The sequence below is a fragment of the Colobus angolensis genome, unplaced genomic scaffold (assembly GCF_000951035.1).
Source record: "Colobus angolensis palliatus isolate OR3802 unplaced genomic scaffold, Cang.pa_1.0 Scaffold132, whole genome shotgun sequence".
In the NCBI taxonomy this organism is placed as follows: Eukaryota; Metazoa; Chordata; class Mammalia; order Primates; family Cercopithecidae; genus Colobus; species Colobus angolensis.
The window spans coordinates 170,268-192,026 of record NW_012114400.1 but is presented as its reverse complement, the minus strand read 5'-3'; the positions used below and the strand labels follow the sequence as shown (position 1 = coordinate 192,026).

The 21,759-nt window shown below is 38.9% G+C and overlaps 2 protein-coding genes across 5 annotated transcripts in view; one reads left to right on the top strand and one right to left on the bottom strand.

Moving 5' to 3' along the window:
• Positions 1–21,759, bottom strand: part of RGL1 (ral guanine nucleotide dissociation stimulator-like 1) — a 295,913-nt gene that overhangs the window by 264,350 nt on the left and 9,804 nt on the right. The window lies entirely within an intron of this gene.
• Positions 13,405–21,010, top strand: APOBEC4 (apolipoprotein B mRNA editing enzyme, catalytic polypeptide-like 4 (putative)). The gene is given in 3 exon segments (XM_011934158.1): positions 13,405–13,649; positions 18,489–19,173; positions 19,176–21,010. Coding segments are annotated over 2 exon segments (1,089 nt in total). The 5' UTR covers positions 13,405–13,649; positions 18,489–18,518; the 3' UTR covers positions 19,610–21,010.

Below are 21,759 nucleotides of genomic sequence, written 5' to 3'. Positions count from 1 at the left end.
GGGCAGTTCTGACAGAAGTATGAAAATGGACTAATACAACAGCCCAACACTAGAAACAATCCAAACCACCAACAGATGAATAAACAAATTGTAGTATATCCATACAATGGAATATTATTCAGCATTAAAAAGGAACAAACTGGTTCAGCATGTAAGGAGCTTGGAAGTTGCTACTCCATCCTAATATCAAGTAAAAACTGGATCAGACTGAAAAATCAACAACTCTTCTTAGAACCATCAGAAAAATACAGTTACAGGACAAACCACTGCCCCAAATATCAGAGAGATAGGAAGATACTGAGAATCATAATTTATCAGAACATAAACTCCCAAGCAAAAATCTCCACAGGAACAAGTGCTAGGATAGGAAAACCTGAACTGTAATTAATGGATTGTTAGAGGCTCAGTGGAGACAACTGTAAGTTTAAAACTCCAGAGAGACCCAGCCATATGGGGGCTTCCACACTTTCATAAGTTTTACATCCAGGACCTCTACCTCACAGCAAATATCAGAGAAAAATTCCCTCATGATTCCAGCAGGGGGACACAAAATAAAACCAATTTTGAAATGTGCCAGAGCATTCTGTTCTTAAGAAAGCCTGGCCTCAGAAGAAACTATTTTGCCAGGGCCTATTGGGGTTTGATCAGAGCCTAATCAACCTGGGGAAAGGGAAATAGCCAACCCCAGCTCCTTCTAGCTTTCCACATGGAAGAAAAGAAATACCCAATTCTAACCCCTTTTAAGTCATTCCTTCCCATGTAAAGTGTGGGAGCAGGAGTAGGGAGATGGAGAGAGAGAGGGACAGGGAAACAGAGACGAAGTTCACAATTTAGGGGCATAGGCTCACCAAAAGACTGAGACTTACTCATAAGACCACAGAACGCTTCCTGATATGGTTTGGCTGAGTCCCTACCCAAATTTCATCTTGAATTGTAGCTCCCATAATACCTACATCATAGGAGGGACCTGGTGAGAGGTACTTGAATCATAGGGGTGGTTACCCCCATGCTGCTGTTCTCATGACAGTGAGTGAGTTCTCATGAGATCTGATGGTTTTATAAGGTGTTCTTCCCCTTTTTGCTCGCCACTTCTCTCTTGCCTGCTGCCATGTAAGATGTGCCTTTATTTCTCCTTCACCTTCTACCATGATTGTGAGGCCTCCCCAGCCATGTGGAACTGTGAGTGCATTAAACTTCTTTTTATTTATAAATTACCCAGTCTCAGGAATTTCTTCATAGTAGTATGAAAATGGACTAATACACTTCCCCTTCCTCCTACACCTTACCACTACATTACTAAAGGCCTATTTACTGTAGTTCTTTTTACCCAGTATATCACGTGTACCTTTTAACAAAAAAGCATAAGGCAAACTAAAAGACAAAAAACACAGTTTAAAGATATGAAGAGACTGAACAAGCATATCTGAACAGAATCGCATATGGCAGAAACACTAGAATTACCAGACCAGAAATTTAAAACAATTGTGCTTCATATGCTAAGGACTTTAATGAAAAAAGTAGATAGCATGCAAGAACACGTATATAATGTAAACAGAGACATGAAAATTCTAAGCACGAAAAAGAAATCACAGAGATTACAAAAAAAAATAGTATAAGAGAAATAAAGAATGTCTTTGATGAACCCATTAGTAGACTGGACATGCTGAAGAAAGAATCTCCAAGCTTAGCGACATAACAGTAAAAATGTCCATGTAATCCCAGCACTTTGGGAGGCCAAGGTGGGTGGATCACGAGGTCATGAGATTGAGACCATCCTGGCCAACATGGTGAAACCCCGTCTCTACTAAAAATACAAAAAATTAGCCGGGCGTGGTGGCATGCGCCCTAGTCCCAGCTACTAGGGAGACTGAGGCAGGAGAATCACTTGAACTCAGGAGGCGGAGGTTGCAGTGAACCGAGATTGCGCCATTGCACTCCAGCCTGGCGACAGAGTGAGACATTGTCTCAAAAAAAAAGAAAAAAAAAATGTCCAATACCAAAAGCAAAAAGAAAACAGACTGAAAATAAAAACCCAGAACAGAATATCCAAAAGCTGGGGGACAACTACAAAGGGTGTAAATAGATGTAATGGAAATCCCAGGAGAGGAAAAAGAGAAAAGAACAGAAGCAATATTTGAAGCAATAATGAGTGAAAATTTCCCCCAAATTAATGTCAGACACCAATCCACAGATCTAGGAAGCTCAGAGAACACCAAGCAGGATAAATGCAAAACAAAAAGAAAAGAAACAAAAACTATGCTTAGGCATAGATATTCAAATTTCAGAAAATTAAACATAAAGAAAAAATCACGGCCAGGTGTGGTGGCTCATGCCTATAATCAGAATACTTTGGGAGACTGAGGTGGTAGAATCGCTTGAGGCCAGGAGTTGCAGACAAGCCTGAGCAATATAGCGAGACACTATCTCTTTAAAAATTAAATTAAGTTAAATTAAAAATAATTCATAAAACACCTTATGAACAGAGAAGTAAAGATAAAAATTACACCTGATTTCTCAAAAACAACGCAAGCAAGAAGAGAGTGGAAGAAAATATTTAAAGTGTTGACAGAAAAAATCTCATCAACCTAGAATTCTGCACCCTGTGAAATTAACGTTCAGAAGTGAAAGAGAAATAAAGACTTTCTCAGACAAGCAAAAACTGAGAGAATTTGTTGTCAGTAAGCCTGAACTTCAAGTAATATTTTTAAAAGTTCTTCAGAGAGAATGAAAATGACATAGCTCAGAAACTTGGATTTACATAAAGAAAGGAAGAGCATTTGAGAATGAATACATGAGAGTAAAATTAAAACTTTTATTTTTTTATTCGTAATTGATCTAACAGATAACTGTTTAAAAGGATATTAGCAACAATGCATTTAATTACACACACACACACACATATATAAGCATGTAAGTAAATAAATGACAGCAATGGTACAAAAGATGGGAGATAAATATTTTGTTATTATATAGTACTTGTACTACCTGAAGCTGTATAGTGTTATTTGAAAGTGCACTTAGATTAGTTATAAATGAATACTGCAAACTCTAAGACAATCACTGAAAAACGTTTAAAAAGAAGTAGAACCGATAGGCTAAGAAAGGAGAGAAAATACAATCATATAGATTGCTCAATAAAAAAAAATAAAAGGTAGAAAAAGTGTGGAAGACAAAAATAGAAACAAAGAATAAGAGCAACAAATAAAAAACAGTACTAAATAAGGTAGATATTAATCCAAACACCAATAATTTCTTTAAACATCAATCATCTGGTTGGGCATGGTGGCTCATGCCCATGCCCAGCACTTTGGGAGGCCAAGGTGGGCCGATCACTTGAGGACGGGAGTTTGAGATCAGCCTGACCACCATGGAGAAACCCCATCTCTACTAAAAATACAAAAATTAGCCAGGTGTTGTGGCACATGCCTGAAATCCCAGCTATTTGGGAGGCTGAGGCACAAGAATCCCTTGAGCCTGGGAGGTGGAGGTTGCAGTGAGCCAAGATTGTGCCACTGCACTCCAGCCTGGGCAACAGAATGAGTGAGACTCTGTCTCAAATGCCTGTAATCCCAGCTACTCGGGAGGCTGAGGCTAGAGAATCGCTTGAACCCAGGAGCCAGAGGTTGCAGTGAGCCGAGATCACGCCATTGCACTCTAGCCCGTGCAACAAGAGCAAAACTCCATCTCAAAAAATAAAAAAAAATCAATGATCTAAATACATCAATTAAAAGACAGATTGTCAGAATGATCTAAACAACCAAAACCTAGCCATATGTTGTTTAAAAGAAACCCACTTTAAATATAAAGGCATATATAGATTGAAAGAGATAAAGAAAGATATACCATGCTAACACTAATCGAAAGAAAGCTGAAGAGTAACTACATTAATTTCAGAGCAAACTTCAGAGCAAAGATAGTTGTCAAGAATAAAGAGAAGCATTACCAAATGGTTAAGGGATCAATACTCCAAGAAGACATACCAATGCTTAATGTGTGTGTGCCTAACAACAGAGTATCAAAATATGTGAAGCAAAAACAGATAGAACTTCAAGGAAAAAGCTTAATCCAGTATTAAAATTGAAAACGTTAACACTCTTCAATCAGAATGGGCAGATACAACCTGCAGAAAATCAGTAAGGAAATAGCTGAACTCAACAGCACCATCAATCAACTGGATATAATTGACATTTATAAATTACTTCATTCAACACCAGTAGAATACACATTCTTCTTAAGCTCACATGAAACACTTACCAAATTGGCCATATTCTGGACCCTAAACCATACCTTCACAGATGTAAATGAATAGAAATCATACAATGTCTGCTTTCAGACCACAATGGAGTCACAACTAGAAATCAAAAACAGAAAGATGGCTGGAAAATTCCTGCCAGGCGTGGTGGCTCACACCAGTAATCCCAGCACTTTGGAAGGCTGAAATCAGGTGGATGGCCTGTGTTCAGGAGTCCAAGACCAGCCTGGGAAACACAGTGAAACCCCATCTCAATTTTTTAAACAAACAGCAAATTTCTAAATAACAAATGGGTCAAATAATAAATCGCAAGAGAAATTTAAAACTATTTGAACTCAGTGAAAATACAATGTTTCAAAATTTGGGGGATGCAGCAAAAGCAATAATTAGATGGAAATATATATATAATGCATATATTAGAAAAAAAGAAAGACGTAGGCCCAGGCTTGGTGGCTCATGCCTGTAATCCCAGCACTTTGGGAGGCCAAGGTGGGCGGATCACCTGAGGTTGGGAGTTCAAGACCAGCCTCACCAACATGGAGAAACCCTGTCTCTACTAAAAATACAAAATTAGCCAGGTGTGGTGGTGCATGCCTGTAATCCCAGCTACTCTGGAGGTTGAGGCAGGAGAATCTCTTGAACCCAGGAGGCGGAGGTTGCAGTGAGCCGAGATTGTGCCATTGCACTCCCACCAGGGCAAAAGAGCGAAACTCCATCTCAAAAAAAAAAAAAGAAGAAAAGAAAGACCTTAAGTCAATCATCTAAGCTTTCACTCTAGGAAACTAGAAAAAGTAGAGCAAATCAAATTCAAAGTAAGGAGAAAAAAATGAAATAATAAAAACCAGTGCAGAAATCAATAAAATTAAAAACAGAAAATCAATGGAGAAAATCATTAAACCAAAAGCTGATAGGTTTTCTTTCAAGATAAATAAAATCAATCAGCCTCAAGCCAGGTTAACTAAGAAAAAACAGAAGGACACGAATTACTAATATCAGAAATTAAAGAGGGGACATCACCACTACGGATCTCACAGACATTAAAAGGATAATCAAGGAGCATGATGAACAATCTATGCTCACCAATTTGACAACCTAGATGAAATGGATGAACTCCTTGAAAGATATGATCTTCCAAAGCTTACACAAGATAAACAGGCAGTCTTAATAGGTCTATATCTATCAAAGACATTGAATCAACAATTAACAACCTTCCAAAACACACAGCACCAGGCACAGAGAGGTTCACTAATTCTACCAAAAATTTAAGGAAAACATTTAATTATCTACAATGTCTTCCAGAAGATAGAAGCGAGTGGAATACTTACTAACTCATTTTATGAGACCAAGATTACTGTTATAACAAAACCAGACAAAGACACTACAAGAAAAGAAAACTACAGACCAGTATCTCTCATAAACATAGATGTAAAAGTTCTCAACGAAAGTATTAGCAAATTGAATTCAAGAATATATAAAAAGAATTACATACCACAACCAAGTGGGATTTGTCCCAGCTATGCAAAGCTGATTCAACGTTTGAAAATCCATTAATGTAATCCATCACATCAACAGACTAAAGAAGAGAAATCCTGTGATTTTTCCACATATCAATGAATGTGGAAAAGGCATTTGACAAAATCTAACACCCATTAATGATGTAAAAAAAAAAACTCTGCAAACTAGGAAGAGGAACTTTCTCATCTTGATTTTTAAAAAATCTACAACTAACATCATACTTAATGATAAAAAACATAAAGCTTCCCACTAAGATTGGGAACAAGGCAAGGATGTCCCCTCCTACCACTGCTTTTCAACGTTATACTGGAAATGCTAGCTAACACAATAAGACTGGGGGAGAAAAGTATACTGGTTGGAAAGGAGGAAATAAAACTGTCTTTGTTTGCAGATGACATGATCATCTATGTAGAAAATCCAAAAAGAATTGACCAAACAACTCCTGGAACTACAATAAGCAATTACAGCAAAGTTACAGGATATAAAGTTAACATTTTTTTCTTGTCCTTAGCTTTATCACTGTCTCACTTCTAAAATATGATTTTTCCCATTTATCCAAGACTAGTTCATACATTTGAAATTATTTTCTTTTGCTGAAAAAGTAGGATGTGATAGCAAGATTATGGCATTAAAAAAAAAAAAAAGAGTATGCCCTCTGGAGTTAGAGTGTGAGTGCTTGGGGTTCAAATCCCAGCTCTGCCAGTTACTAGCTATATAATCTTGAGCAACCAACTCTGAGTCCAAGTTCCTTTATTTGTCAGATAAAAATTATAATAATACTAACCTAATAGGGATATGAGGCATGTAAAATTTTTGCCACAGAGTATGCATTCAGTAAATGTTAGTCTCTGTTCAACAAATTATATTTTCATTTAAATTCTTCATCATTTCCCAGCATCACCCACAAGACCAAACAAAGATCAAGACACCACAAGAAACAAACAAACAAACAAATGAAAAACTATAGGACAATATATCTGATGAATATGGATGAAAACATTTTCAATAAAATACAAGCAAATCAAATTCGACAACACATCAAAGAAATTATACAAACTGTGCATGGTGGCTCACACCTGTACTTAACAGCACTTCGGGAGACCTATGAGGGAGGATCACTTGAGGCCAGGAGTTCAAGACAAGCCTTGGCAACACAGTGAGAACCTGTCTCTAGGAAACATAAAAATAAAAAAATTAGCCATGCATGCTGGTCCATGTCTATAGTCCCAGCTACTCGACAGGCTGAGGCAGGAAGATGGCTTGAGCCCAGGGAGTCATGGCTGCGGTGGGCCATGTTTGTGTCCCTGCACTCTGGACAACAGAATGAGAGCCTGCCTCAGAAAATATAAAGATAAAAATAAATACATAAATTTTAAACATAAAAAAATTGTTTAAAGATATCACAACATGACCAAGTGGGACTTATCCTTAGAATGCAAGGTTAATTTAACACATGCATATCAAACAAGGTGATATACCAAATTAACAGAATGAAAGATTAAAACCACATACATCTCAGAAAAAGTGTGACAAATTTCAACATCCTTTCCTAATAAAAAAACAACAAAATAGATACTTTAAAAAACTTCTTCAACACAATAAAAGCCATTTATGAAAAGCCCCCAGCTAACATCAAAATCAATGGAGAAAAACTGAAAGCTTTTCCTCCAAGATCCCATACAAAGCAAGGATGCCTTCTATTCAATACAGTACTGGAAGTACTACCCAGAGTAATCAGTTAAGAAAAGAAAAAAATGCATTCATACTGGAAAGGAAGAAGTAAAATTATCTCTGTAAATGGCATGATCCTATATGAAGAAAACTGTAAAGAACACAAAACAAATTAAGTTGCAGGATACAAAAATCAACACACAAAACACGGTTGCATCTCTTTACACCAATAATAATCTATCTCAAAAAGAAATCAAGAAAAATTCCCATTTATAAAAAAGAATAAAATACTTCCGAATAAATGTAACCAATCAGTTGAAAGATCTATACACTGAAAACTGTAAAACATTGATTAAAAAAAACTGAGTAAGACACAAATAAATGGAAAGATGTCTCTCATAGTCATGGATTGGAAGAATTAATATTGCCAAAATGTCCATATGGCCAAAAGTGCTATACAGATTTAACAGAATCCCCTATCAAAATTCCAAGGACATTTTTCACAGAAATAAAAAAAATTCTAAAATTCATATGGAACCACAAAAGACCCAATAAGCAAAGCAATCTTTTTTTTTTTTGAGACGATTTTGTGAACTTAGTTAAGAGTCTGCCTAAGTTCACTGATTTTCTTTTGTGGGGAAAGAATGTAAAGCAAACATTGGGTAGTTTGGCTAGAGCACAATTATTAGATTTTCTGATTTTCAAAAACTTTAAAAAGAAAGTTTGATGTGCTATTTTCACAATTTTCAGTAGCAAATAAATGTGGGTATAGAAAAACAATAAAATTGATATATTTGAGTACCCTGTAAAAACTCTTGGATGAGTGCCAGGGCTCACGCCTATAATCCTAACATTTTAAGAGGCTGAGGCAGGCAGACTGCTTGAGCCCAAGAGTTCAAGACCAGCCTGCGCAACATGGCAAAACCCTGTTCTCTATTAAAAAATTAAATAAAACAAAAACCAATCTTGTTCTCCTTGATTTTATGCTTGTTCTTACTATGCATCGAGTGAACAAAAATTGTATCCTCAAAAAATGAAAAATTAACATCTTGAGCTTTTGAAATTGCTTTAAGATCTCTTCCTGTTTTCCCATCAACATACTTCTTGAGACTGGCTTTCTCTATTATGGTGCTATTAAAACAAAGCATAAAATTAGGTTAGATATACATTACATTCTGCAAATATTGTTATCGTCAATTCAACATAAAGTAAAAAGCAAAAAGCAAGTTAGTTGGTCACAATGATAACAGTATAAATAAATATGCAAAATATTCATAAAATGTATGTATATACAATTGTGTATTAAATATAGAGGTTAACTACGTCCTTGATAACTTTTTAATTTAATTACAATTGTAGGATATAATGAGAGTAATAGTGATTCTCTATATTAATTACCTATATCCATACTTTCAATAAACAACATATATAGTTTTGTAATTCTTTTTCCAATGTTTGTTCTGTTCATATATACATAAATACAGACATATAAACCAATGAAACAGAACAGAACCCAGAAATAAACCCATGCATGTATGGTCAATTGATCTTCGACAAGCATGTCAAGACTACACAATGGAAGGCCGGGCGCGGTGGCTCAAGCCTGTAATCCCAGCACTTTGGGAGGCCGAGATGGGCGGATCACGAGGTCAGGAGATCGAGACCATCCTGGCTAACACGGTGAAACCCCGTCTCTACTAAAAAATACAAAAAACTAGCCGGGCGAGGTGGCGGGTGCCTGTAGTCCCAGCTACTCAGGAGGCTGAGGCAGGAGAATGGCGTGAACCCGGGAGGCGGAGCTTGCAGTGAGCTGAGATCCGGCCACTGCACTCCAGCCTGGGCGACAGAGCCAGACTCCGTCTCAAAAAAAAAAAAAAAAAAGACTACACAATGGGAAAGGAAAGGAATAGTCTCTTCAACAAATGGTAATGAAGAAAACAGGATATTCACATACAAAAAAATGAAATTGGACCTTTGTCTTACATCACACACAAAAATCACTCATGATGGACTAAAGCCTTAAACATAAGACTTGAAACTAAAACTCTTACATGAAAACATAGGAGGATAAGTTTCATAACTTTCGTCTTAGCAACGATTTCTTGGATATGACACCAAAAATACTGGCAACAAAAGCAAAAATAGAGAAGTGCACTGTTTATATTTATTGAGGTGCAATTTTAAAATTTTATAGCTGTTGATCTGTTTGTATCTGTTTAAATAATTACAAAAAAAGGTTTATGTTCTATATGGTTTTGTTCTTCTTTCTATAATACCATTTTTATTAACTTTTACAAAAGTATTAGTGTATGATGTGTTAAAAGAAAAACATTAGACAAATTAAATTTAACAGAGTTTAATTGAGCAAGGAACGACTAGCAAATCAGGCAGCTCCCCAAACCAGAATAGGTTCAGAGCATCTCCAGCGCTGCTGCATGATCAGAGAGGATTTGTGGACAAAAACGGAAAGTGGCATAAGGAAAATGGAAGTGAGATACAGAAACAGCTGGATTTGTTACAGCTTGGCATTTCCCTGATTTGAACACAGTTTGAACTGTTGGCTGCCTCTGGCCAAAACTTGGTAATTGGTACAAGAGTAGGTTATAGTCTATTTACATTCCAGTTAGGTTACAGTTCTCTGTGTACGAAGAAACCTTTAGGCTGAACTTACAATCTGTAAGGAGACAGCTTTAGGCTAAACTTAATTTAACAGTTCCCCACCTTGAATCGAACAATGAGAACACTTGGACACAGAAAGGGGAACATCACACACTGGGGCCTGTCGTGGAGTGGGAGGAGGGGGGAGGGATAGCATTAAGAGATATACCTAATGTAAATGACGAGTTAATGGGTGCAGCACACCAACATGGCACACGTATACATATGTAACAAACCTGCACGTTGTGCACATGTACCCTAGAACTTAAAGTGTTAAAAAAAAAAAAAAATTCCACCTTTTGGTCAACCTCTCAATTTTGACACTGGCAAAAACTTTAGGCATTGATGTCACTCTGTTACCATCATAAATGTACTTATTTGGTCTCAGATCCCACTGGGAAAGAGCAGAACAGTTGATTTTTAAGGTGGGAACAAAGATTTCGGGTTACTTTTTTTAAGAGTTAGAGAGCCATGGGGACCTCCTTGTGCTGGAATCTCCTGTTTTCATGAGAAAGAAAAAAAAGAAGAAAAAAAACCTGGTCGGCTTTGGGATCTATCTGCTTCCTTAAAATTTCAGTTTATGTCACGTTTAGCACGACTGACTCCATTTTGGTTTGGTCTGGTCGGCTGGGGCCTAGTGTACAAGCTCAGCCCAAAACAATGGCCTCCCATCACTATGTTTTGGTTTGGAAACGTCAATTGGTCCTTTCCCACAGATAGTTGGAAGCCTTCTTTAGAGCATCTGAACAGTCTCTGGAAGTAAAGATGGTGCCTTTACCCTACACTTTTCCTCAGCTTAAGTATTAGGAGTCATTTTTAATTCTAAACATTTACTGCTGTTTCCCCTAGGATAAAGACGAAAATCAACATGGAGGAATTCTGGGAGAAAGTCTGTGGTGTTAGCAAATCAAGGGTGGCCCTACAGAAAGCTCCCTGCTGTTAAGACTGTGCTGCCACCTTGTGGCCATCCTGTTTATGACCCCGAGCTCGAAGATCCACCCTCTACTTTTTTGTCTCCTTTTGGTCTCAACTCCAGTGCTTTTCTTATCTCATCTTTCCCATCTGACTCCTTAGTGAGCTCCATGAAATCGACTTAATCCTCTGATCTTTACTTGAAGCTTGCTTTCTAGCTTGCTTTCTAAATTCAGTTCCTTTTATCACGTAGTCTGTTACTGCTACACGAATTTGAGCATTATTGTTCAGTGTCAACCAAACTGCTACTAAAGTGATGAATTACATAAGTACTTGGGTACAGTAGGTTCAAATAAAACTTTAACATTTTAGCAATAACTTATAAATATTTTACTTCCTGCCACCCAAAGAGAAAGTTGCCTTACAAGCAGCAACTAGCAACACACAAGCCATCTTGGATATACCCCAAATTGGGCTGCCAGAACATAGATTAATAATTTTTGGAGTGCCAAACTAAGTAAATGTCTCTTAAAAATTTAGATCATTGTAGGAGAGTTTGATCTTTGTAAATCTTCTTCATTATAATCTCCTAATATCTTTATATAAATAATGTACATCATAACTCATCTGAATGAAGATGAAACATGGCAGATTAACAAAGGAAGACAGAATAGAGAAGAAAGGAGTCTGTTGGGGAAGCTAGACATTTCTTCTAAGCATTTCCTTTCTACGTCAATTTCGCTGTGAACAGGAACCATGGTAAAGGCCGTTTGTTTCCTCGTGATGAAATTCAGTCTTACAAGTCATTCTGTGCAACCCAAATGGAATGTTGACAACTTAACCTTCCTTGAAGTCTTCCTACATCTAACAGACAACTACCTTTAAAGAATAATGGCTAATTGGGGTTGCCTATCCCTAAAATCACCCTAAAATGCAACTGGTAAATGTGCTAGTGGACAAAGGCTCATTTTTCCCGTTTCTTTAGGCTTAACCTTACACAGATGTATCATTTGCTGAGTATCTAATCCACCATGCAAGGTGCACAGTGCACCTGGGATGCTGGTGCAGATCTGGGGACTATATTTTTTGTCTTTTCCTCCCCTCACCGGAATCTGTCAGACAGCTAATACTTTCTTACAGAACTGAGCAGGCCCTGAGAACTTGATTCTTCAGCTAGCAGGAGAAAAACCCTAACACGTTCTCTTCAACAGTCAGCTATTATCCTTTTACCCAACTTTTGATAATATTTTTAATGTTTGCAATAGATTATCATTTATTAGGATGAAATAAAAGATGAGCTATGAGGATCGACTTTCAGTTTCATATTGACAAGTTCATTCAGTTAGAAGATGCAAGCAATGAGAACAAAGGGATAACCCATGGCAAACGGTGGGGAAGGGACAGGACGCAGCAGTGACCCTGTGCCAGAGCAAGCACCAAGGAAGATGGAACTGAAAATAACCAGCTGAGGAGTTCATGAACACATCTGTGGTCCTTAGGAAACAAAAACGTCTCATCTAGTAGGAGCACTCTGGATGAGAAAGGATGTGTGCTGTGGTGCAGACTGGAAGTCTGACTGTGGAAACAGGTGTGGCAAAGCTTCGAGAAGACAGAAGGTGCCCTCTGGGCGCTCAGTATCCCTGAGTTATTTTTAGAGTATGTCTGCTTACAGCCAGTAGTTACTACTGGAATGTACACGATAATGATCCCCACTCGCTCCTTCAGGTGGCAAAGGAAGAGGAATGAGGGAATAATCCAGAGTGATTCACAAACAGTGAATCGTGACTATCAATGAGCTTTGTGTCTAGGAGATGATGTGGGGGTCAAGGGAGACTCAGGAAGAGAATGGAGAAGGACAAGTGGCTCTTCAGTTAGCCACAGAGAAGGGGCTACAACTGATCCAGGACCAAATCTTGTCTTAAACTAGAGGGAACCACATACATACCAATAGCAAGAGTCTCCCAGGCAATTTCTAAGAGGAGGGAAGCTGCTAACACATAGCCTAGGTTTAGACAGAATCAAAAACACCCCCTTCAGGAACTATGGCCCCTTAGAGGAAGTCAACTCTCCGCTCCCTCTCACAGAGGGCAAGCCTCCCAAGGAGGAGCCCTGGCACCTGCGCAGGCAACAGAACCGCCAGGCCTGGCACCCTCTCTAGACCAGGAGAAAGGGTGCTGAGGAGCAGGCCCTCAGAACTTGATTTTTCAGCTAGCAGGAGAAAAACCCCAACACATTCTCTTCAACAGTCAGCTATTATCCTTTTACCCAGACTGGAATATGCAGTCCTGTATATTTTCATCTTTGGAACAGGTGGCTTGATATGCAAATAAAGTAATAAGTGTCAGAGCTGTATCCTAGCAGTAGCTACTTTGCAAACGTTACCATGGCACCCATTCAACAGTGTTCTTAGAGGTAGCCACACCTCAGCAAGGTCTTTCTAACTTGGAACAGCAAAGTTCAAATGAACGAATAGACACAAACTGTGAAAGAGTCCTGAACCCATTACAAGGTGAATCTTTACAGCACAATTGCCCTCTGAAGCTACTTGAAACAGGGCATGGGACTTAAAGGAGAAAAAGAAGGAAATGGACCATCTCTTCTAACACCTGGAATGTGATCCAAGCCTGGAGACAAATTGATGGTAATTATAACTGCTAACATTTGTTTTTAGCTGCTAACAGATTGTGCACAGATTGTGAAGGGCAAACTCCATTCTCCAACTACTCCAGTGCAAACTGCTTTAACAGTACTCACTAAATCCTACTTGAGTGAAATGACAGCAGATTGTCCTTATGGTGTGGTTCATTTATGTTAAACTATGGAAAACTGGGACTGTCCTCCCACAGTCCCAGTCCAGGGGCCACTCACAGCCAGATGCAGAGAGCCCTACAGCACACTGGGCTCTACACATCTCTGTTCTTACTGCCAGCAAATCTGCTCTACAGAGTATAACATGTATTTCCCAAGCACAGACAAAGCAAAAGGAAAAGGGCTAGACATCAGCTGCTGGGGAAACAAGTCTTAAGCAACCTGGCTTGTGAGCCAATCAAGGTTGCTGAGGTAGGTCCTGAGCCAAAACGGGGTACATTTCCACCTGGTTAGGGGAGAATAAAATAACGGATACCAAAAGTTAACAAGATAATCTGTGATCGGTAACAAATTGATACAATAAACCATGAATTCTATGAGAGTTCAAAGAGGGCAACAGTTCTTTCCTGCTTCCTCTTCAAATAAGGGTGATCAAAGAACAAGCCCAGAAAGACGCTGAAAAAGTGAAAACTTCACCAATAGGAAACTACAGTTTGTTGACACTGAAAAGCCATCAGCAAGAATGAGACTACAGAGCTCCCTCCACTATGTGTCAAAGCCACAGTTCTCTCCATCTCCTTAAAGACAGGAATGATGTATCATTTCTGGCTAAAACAGTCACAGCAGACAGGGGTGCAAAGGAAGGAGCGCTTAGAAAAGCAATAGGGAGTTTGCATTTTGCTACCTTTATCTAAAAACACACAAAGGGTAATTTTGTTTCCCAAAAGGGTAATTATGGGACCATTATATATAGTTAACTCCACATACGCATCACCTTAAGAAATAGTAATAAAGACAGAAAAGTGCCTCTTGGTTCTGTTTCCATAACATTTAGCCAAATCAATCTGTAAATTGTCTATGGGTGAGTTGAAATTGTAATTTGAGGCCTGCGCGGTGGCTCAAGCCTGTAATCCCAGCACTTTGGGAGGCTGAGACGGGCGGATCACGAGGTCAGGAGATGGAGACCATCCTGGCTAACACGGTGAAACCCCGTCTCCACTAAAAACTACAAAAAAACACTAGCCGGGCGAGGTGGCGGCGCCTGTAGTCCCAGCTACCCGGGAGGCTGAGGCAGGAGAATGGCGTGAACCCGGGAGGCGGAGCTTGCAGTGAGCTGAGATCCAGCCACCGCACTCCAGCCTGGGTGACAGAGCAAGACTCCGGAAAGAAATTGTAATTTGAGCAGTAACCTGGATGTCTGACGTACCACCCAGGGGTCGACCACATCAAGGGCACAATATTAAAAAGCATGAGAGTTTGGGCTTGGTTGTGGCAAGTTCTGATGGAGAGATCCATCCAGCCTGATGAAGGCTAAGCGAGGAGGAGGTCCAGGGGGGAAACAATGCTAGGGAGCAAGCAAGAAATGGCATCAGGTTCCAAGAGATTGTCCACTGCCAAGGGTTAAATCCAGCTCTCTGGAAGGAAAGCTATGACAAGGTCTAGGAAGCCTCAGGGCAGGAATTCAGTTACATCAAGAAAGCATAGTACTGGCCGGGCGCGGTGGCTCAAGCCTGTAATCCCAGCACTTTGGGAGGCCGAGACGGGCGGATCACGAGGTCAGGAGATCGAGACCATCCTGGCTAACACGGTGAAACCCCGTCTCCACTAAAAACTACAAAAAAACACTAGCCGGGCGAGGTGGCGGCGCCTGTAGTCCCAGCTACCCGGGAGGCTGAGGCAGGAGAATGGCGTGAACCCGGGAGGCGGAGCTTGCAGTGAGCTGAGCTGAGATCCGGCCACAGCACTCCAGCCTGGGCGACAGAGTGAGACTCCGTCTCAAAAAAAAAAAAAAAAGAAAAGAAAGCATAGTACTCAGGGAAAAACAAAGCTCATGTCCAATCCTATGGATTAAGATGACACAGCAGAGGCTAGGAGAAATCTAGAACCTGGTGGGTATGTGGTACCAGAGTTACTGCAGGATATCAGCCACTAAGATAACGGTGACATGAGTAAAGCCACACTCCACCTATAGCTGGATTGAGGCTTTTAACATATTTTCTGCCCAGGACAGGATAGCATAGGAACTCTGCAGGTTTCAGGCTAGAGATCAAGCTGTATCAAACACAGCAATGACTGAGCTGATCTGGGCTGAGGAAGACAGAAGGTGAACAGAGCACTTCCATATGAGAGGCCATAATTTATTTATTAGCACAAGGATTTATGATGTTAAGTGAGATTTTGAAAAGTGAAAAATATATTCTGTTGCAATGGTCAGGTTTACCTCATTTAAATTTTCTGCCTTATCAGTTTTGTTATCTGACAAAGTTAAATGTAAAACATGAAACCATAAATACTAGAAGAAAATATGGGGAATACTTAATTATGCTTTGATGAGGAAGGCATTTCTAAATACATTAAGAAAAAACCATAGGAGTAGAGACTGGACCACATAAAAATGTAAATTTTGGCACAATTAAAATAATATTGGCATAATTAAAAAGCTGTATAAACCAGGTAAAATATTTGCAACAAATGTGGCAGATTTAATATTCTTGATGCATAAAGATGTCTTGCAAACCAATAAGGAAAACCTCACCCAAAAAAACAGGTAAAAAATCAAATATATTTCACAGAAGAATAAATATCACAGACCAATAAGCATGTCAAAAAGTGTTCAACTTCACTAGAAATAGTAAAGGCACACATTATAGCAACAAAAAATACCAATGCTTACTTCTCAAATTAATGTGATAAGATTGGTACACCTTCCTAGGCAGTGATTTGACAACGTTTGACCTAATACTATGATTTCTAGTAATCTATACTAAAAAAAAAAAAATCTGATTCTTTATAATAAATATCATATATGTAATAATTTATTTACAGAAATATTCACCAGTGTTATAATAATTAAAAGAGGCAAGAAACTGAATGTTACAGTTACATAATAAAAAACTCATTAGTCATGAATATTGTGTTTTTTGTTTTGAGACAGAGTCTCACTCTGTCGCCCGGGCTAGAGTGCAGTGGCACAATCTTGGCTCACTGCAAGCTCTGCCTCCCAGGTTCACGCCATTCTCCTTCCTCAGCCTCCCAAGTAGCTGGGAAGACAGGTGTCCGCTACCACGCCCGGCTAATTTTTTGTATTTTTAGTAGAGACGGGGTTTCACCTTGTTAGCCAGGATGGTCTCAATCTCCTGACCTTGTGATCTGCCCGCCTTGGCCTCCCAAAGTGCTGGGATTACAGACATGAGCCACCATGCCCAGCCGAATATTGTGTTTTTTAAAGAATTTTTAATAATATGGGAAAATGCTCATGGCACAATATTAAGTGAAAAAGCAGGCTATAAAACATGACTTTATTTATATTATACATAACTTACACATATAGCAAAAAGACCGGAAGGAATAGACCTGTGAATAAGCATGTCAAAAAAGTGATGGAAGGCTGGGCATAGTGGCTCACACCTGTAATCCCAGCACTTTGGGAGGCCAAAGTAGGAGGATCACTTGAGCCCAGGAGTTTGAGACCAGTGTGGGCAACATAGCGAGACCACATCCCTCCTAAAAAATAAAAAAATTACCTGGGCATGGTGGTGCATACCTGTGGTCTCAGCTACTCGGGAGACTGAGACAGGAGGATCACTTGGGCCCAAAAGGTTGGGGCTGCAGTGAGCCATGATCATCCCACTGCACTGCAATCTGAGCAAGAGAGCAAGACTGTCTCAAAAACAAACAAAATAGGTAGCTCCTAGGGCATTATAGGAACAATGATAACTGAATGAATATTTTTTAAAGGAAAAAAATCATTACTTAATGATCTCAGCTTTTTTAGTTTAACATCCCAGAAACTACTGATTTGCAATATTCCAAAGAACTATATTTGCTCTCTGTAACAGTAATTTTTCAAAAGTCTTCTAACAAGACCGACTCACTGGAAAGAAAACTCTACATGTCAATGAATGCGTGTCCACAACCGAAAGAATACTCAAGTGGCACTTCCAGGAAGTCTCTACCATTAAGCAAAAGAGATCCCATGATCCTAGTCTCAGGAAAAAAAAAAAAAAACCTCCAAATTATTGCCAGTGATTTTAAGAAAGATGATGTTAAATGCTAGTACACTCAATAGTTCTGCACAATACATGAGTTCTGCACAATACTTAACATATTCTGAGAAGAAAGATCATGAATAAAATGCAAAACCCTTTTTTGTACTTTTATAATTAGGAATAATCTAGATAACCCTAGGATTTGTACTTTTACTACTAAGAGCTAATATTTACTGAGTCCTTACTATGTGACAAGCACATAGCGAAGCATTTTTGCCCAAGACCATCTTATGAGGTAAGTACTATTAATATCTTCATTTTACAGACAAGTAATCTGTGGCTCCCAAATGTTAAATAACTTGCCAAAGACCACTAAGCTGATAATTGGCCAAGCCCAAATTTAAAACCAGACAGTCTGTTTCTAGAACTTGCATTGTTAACTCATTTGCTTTACTGACTTGGAATCTATGAGACAGGTAAAGTTGAAGAATGCCTCTCCTGTTTCTTTTCCATGCTCTAGGAGTCTCAATAAAAAATAATGAATCCTGAGTTTTTAAATCTATGCATATATCACTATCTTTATTATGTTACTTTCTTTAAATAAAGTATGGTTTAATAAATTAATGCACTGTCTTCAGTTTTTCCTGCACTGGTTTCATATGTAATTTCTCTTCCCTGTTTAGGTTTGCGGCTAGAAGACAGTAAATCTAGCAATGGAGCCCACATATGAGGAATACCTAGCAAATCATGGAACAATAGTAAAGCCTTATTACTGGCTAAGCTTCTCTCTAGATTGCGCGAATTGTCCTTACCATATTCGAACAGGTGAAGAAGCGAGAGTTTCCCTCACAGAATTTTGTCAGATTTTTGGATTCCCTTACGGGACAACATATCCTCAAACCAAACACCTCACATTTTATGAATTAAAAACTTCTTCTGGTAGCCTAGTGCAAAAGGGCCATGCTAGCAGTTGCACTGGGAATTATATCCATCCAGAATCAATGCTCTTTGAAATGAATGGTTACCTTGACTCAGCCATATACAATAATGACAGCATCAGGCATATCATTCTGTATTCCAACAACTCCCCTTGTAATGAAGCTAACCACTGCCGCATCAGCAAAGTGTACAATTTCCTGATTATATATCCAGGCATCACTCTTAGTATTTATTTTTCTCAGCTCTATCATACCGAGACAGACTTTCCTGCCTCCGCATGGAACCGCGAAGCTCTCCGGAGCCTGGCCAGCTTATGGCCGCGGGTTGTTTTGAGTCCAATAAGTGGAGGGATTTGGCATTCTGTCCTCCACAGCTTTGTTAGTGGTGTCTCAGGATCACATGTTTTTCAGCCCATTTTAACTGGGAAAGCACTGACAGGCACAATGCATATGAAATCAATGCCATAACAGGTGTAAAACCTTACTTCACTGATGCTCTTCTCCAGACAAAAAGGAATCCGAACACAAAAGCTCAGGTGGCTTTAGAGAGCTACCCCTTAAACAATGCCTTTCCCGGACAGTCTTTTCAAATGACGAGTGGAATACCTCCAGACCTCAGGGCTCCTGTTGTTTTTGTGCTATTGCCTCTCAGGTACTTACCACCAATGCATATGGGCCAAGACCCAAATAAACCCAGGAATATCATAAGGCACTTAAATATGCCTCAAATGTCATTCCAGGAAACCGAGGACCTTGAAAGGCTTCCCACTAGAAGGTCAGTGGAGACAGTGGAAATCACAGAATGGTTTGCAAGTAGCAAAGAGGCAGATGAAAAGAGGAAGAAGAAGAAGAAAGGGAAGAAATAAAATCTACCTTCCCACAACATGAAACCAATTACCGGCGGACTTATTAGATAGACAATAAAAATCTGGAAACTTTCTCTCTTAGGGCTGAGCCAAGAAGGAGATAAACTGACCACTAAAAGCAAACCTTGAATTATTTACCATATGAACTGTTATAAAGTTACACTCTTTTAAACATAATCCAAAATGTTTCCATAAGCAACTTGATCTCTCTCCTTTGAAAGTGGCAGTATCAAAATGGAACCATTAGCAGATTGCTAACATTTTGGTGCAGAAAAGGAATCTCATTATTCTATTCTACTCACATCACCTTTTCACTACAAACGCCCATGGACAAAATAGCTACCTAAATTGGTTTCAGTAAAAAAATTTACTGCAAAACTGAAAAACAGCCTGAAGCTACTGACATTAAGTGCTGTTTGCAAGAGCAAACCAGTGATTTTCTACTAATTGTTAATCATACACAGAAGATTTTAGGTAGTTCATTTTTTTCTAAAGTGGTTCAAAATAGTTTTATGTGGGCAAAAGCACTTCTGCTGATTATGTATAGCTATAAAGATTAAAACCTAGCCACCTGCTCAGTTTGATCTTCCCCAGCTCAGACCTCTCCCTTCTGAGCAGACGAGAGGCAAGATGATACATGAGAACCTCCCAATGGCTCCTGTCATCACATACCATATAAAATCCAAGTTCCTCTTACTGGCTTTCAAGGATCCTCCTTTAACTGTCTGTTGCCTTGTGTCATCAGCAAGATCATAAGTACCCACAGGTCAAGCACTGTCTCTCCCTTCTCTTTAACTTTTCCCTTAGGATCTAGCACATTATCCAGCAAAATGTGGGTAGCAAGGCTGAAATGACATCTCAATAACTTCACCAATGACTATGAGTCAACATCCCTTCTCCACCCTGGCTTAAAGCCTACTTAACCATCCTGCAACAGATGTTTTTCTTTTTGTTAGCATCCATTCCCCCTTCTAATGCAGCTCCTAGTGCATAATGTGTGTTTTACTTCCCTCCTTTCTGACTCCATCCTCGTCACAAGTGAATATTTGTACCTTCTCTTAAAATCTTCAAAACACACTTCTAGGAAGGGCTCCTTGGCTAATCCTCTAAGCACTTAAATGAAAGCACTTTGCTTATGCTTATTTCACATTTGCTGCCACTTGCCTCTTTGAAATATGTAAAGATACATTACAAGAAAAATGTGCATTTACTTGCAACTTGCTATTTTTTTCTATATATATATGTATATAAAGCTCCTATTATCCTAAGCTAATAAAAGAGTTTGCCATGACATTAAAACATGTAATAAATACTCCATGAAGGAGGAGGAGAAAGAAAACCGTATTTTAGGAATAGCAATTAGTATTGTGGTTAAAATAAACATGAATAAAAAGTTTAAAACAAAGTTCTATTGTTAGCATACAAATTTTAATGGAATTACTGGAATACACTTTTATTGTGGTTATACAGTGAGTATTATTTAAAGAAGTACTGTTGAGGTGTATTTTTATTTCATGAAATCCTATGTCCACAATTTGAGATACTGAGTTAAAAAGATCCCAAATGACAAATCCAGCATCTCTGATCATTATTAAAATAGATCCAATTTGTTGCCAGAAAATGGCAGACTACAACATGAACCAGGCTACAGAGAATCCAGTTAGAAACATGGTCTGAAATAGATGATGAACTTATATTTCTAATGTGAACCTGGATATCAATGGTATACAACAAAAGGAGAAGTTGCCAGAACTATAGGAAAGAAAAGTGCCTTTGGCAGTTAAATTTTGTAATGATTTGATAAGACTAGGGCTAGGAAGAAGATTACTGACAGGTCATAAGCCCAGGCCAATACAGCCAACCTTAGACAAAAGACTGTTAGAAGAGCATAAAGATATACTGCCCAAGGCAAGTAATCTGTTTCCTCATCTGCAAAACAAGAAAGGTGGGCTAGTTCATCTTTAAGATTCCTTTCAGCTCCATCTGCTATAAGAAGGCACATAGCAAAGCAACAGTTCCAAAAAGTGAGATCCTGCAGTGCAGTGATTAGCTTTCCTTGCTCACTACACAGTGATTCTTGGTCATGTCAGGCTGGCCCAGTGATTGAGAGAGAGAAGTTGGGTTGCTCCACCCCTCTTCAGCAAACTGGC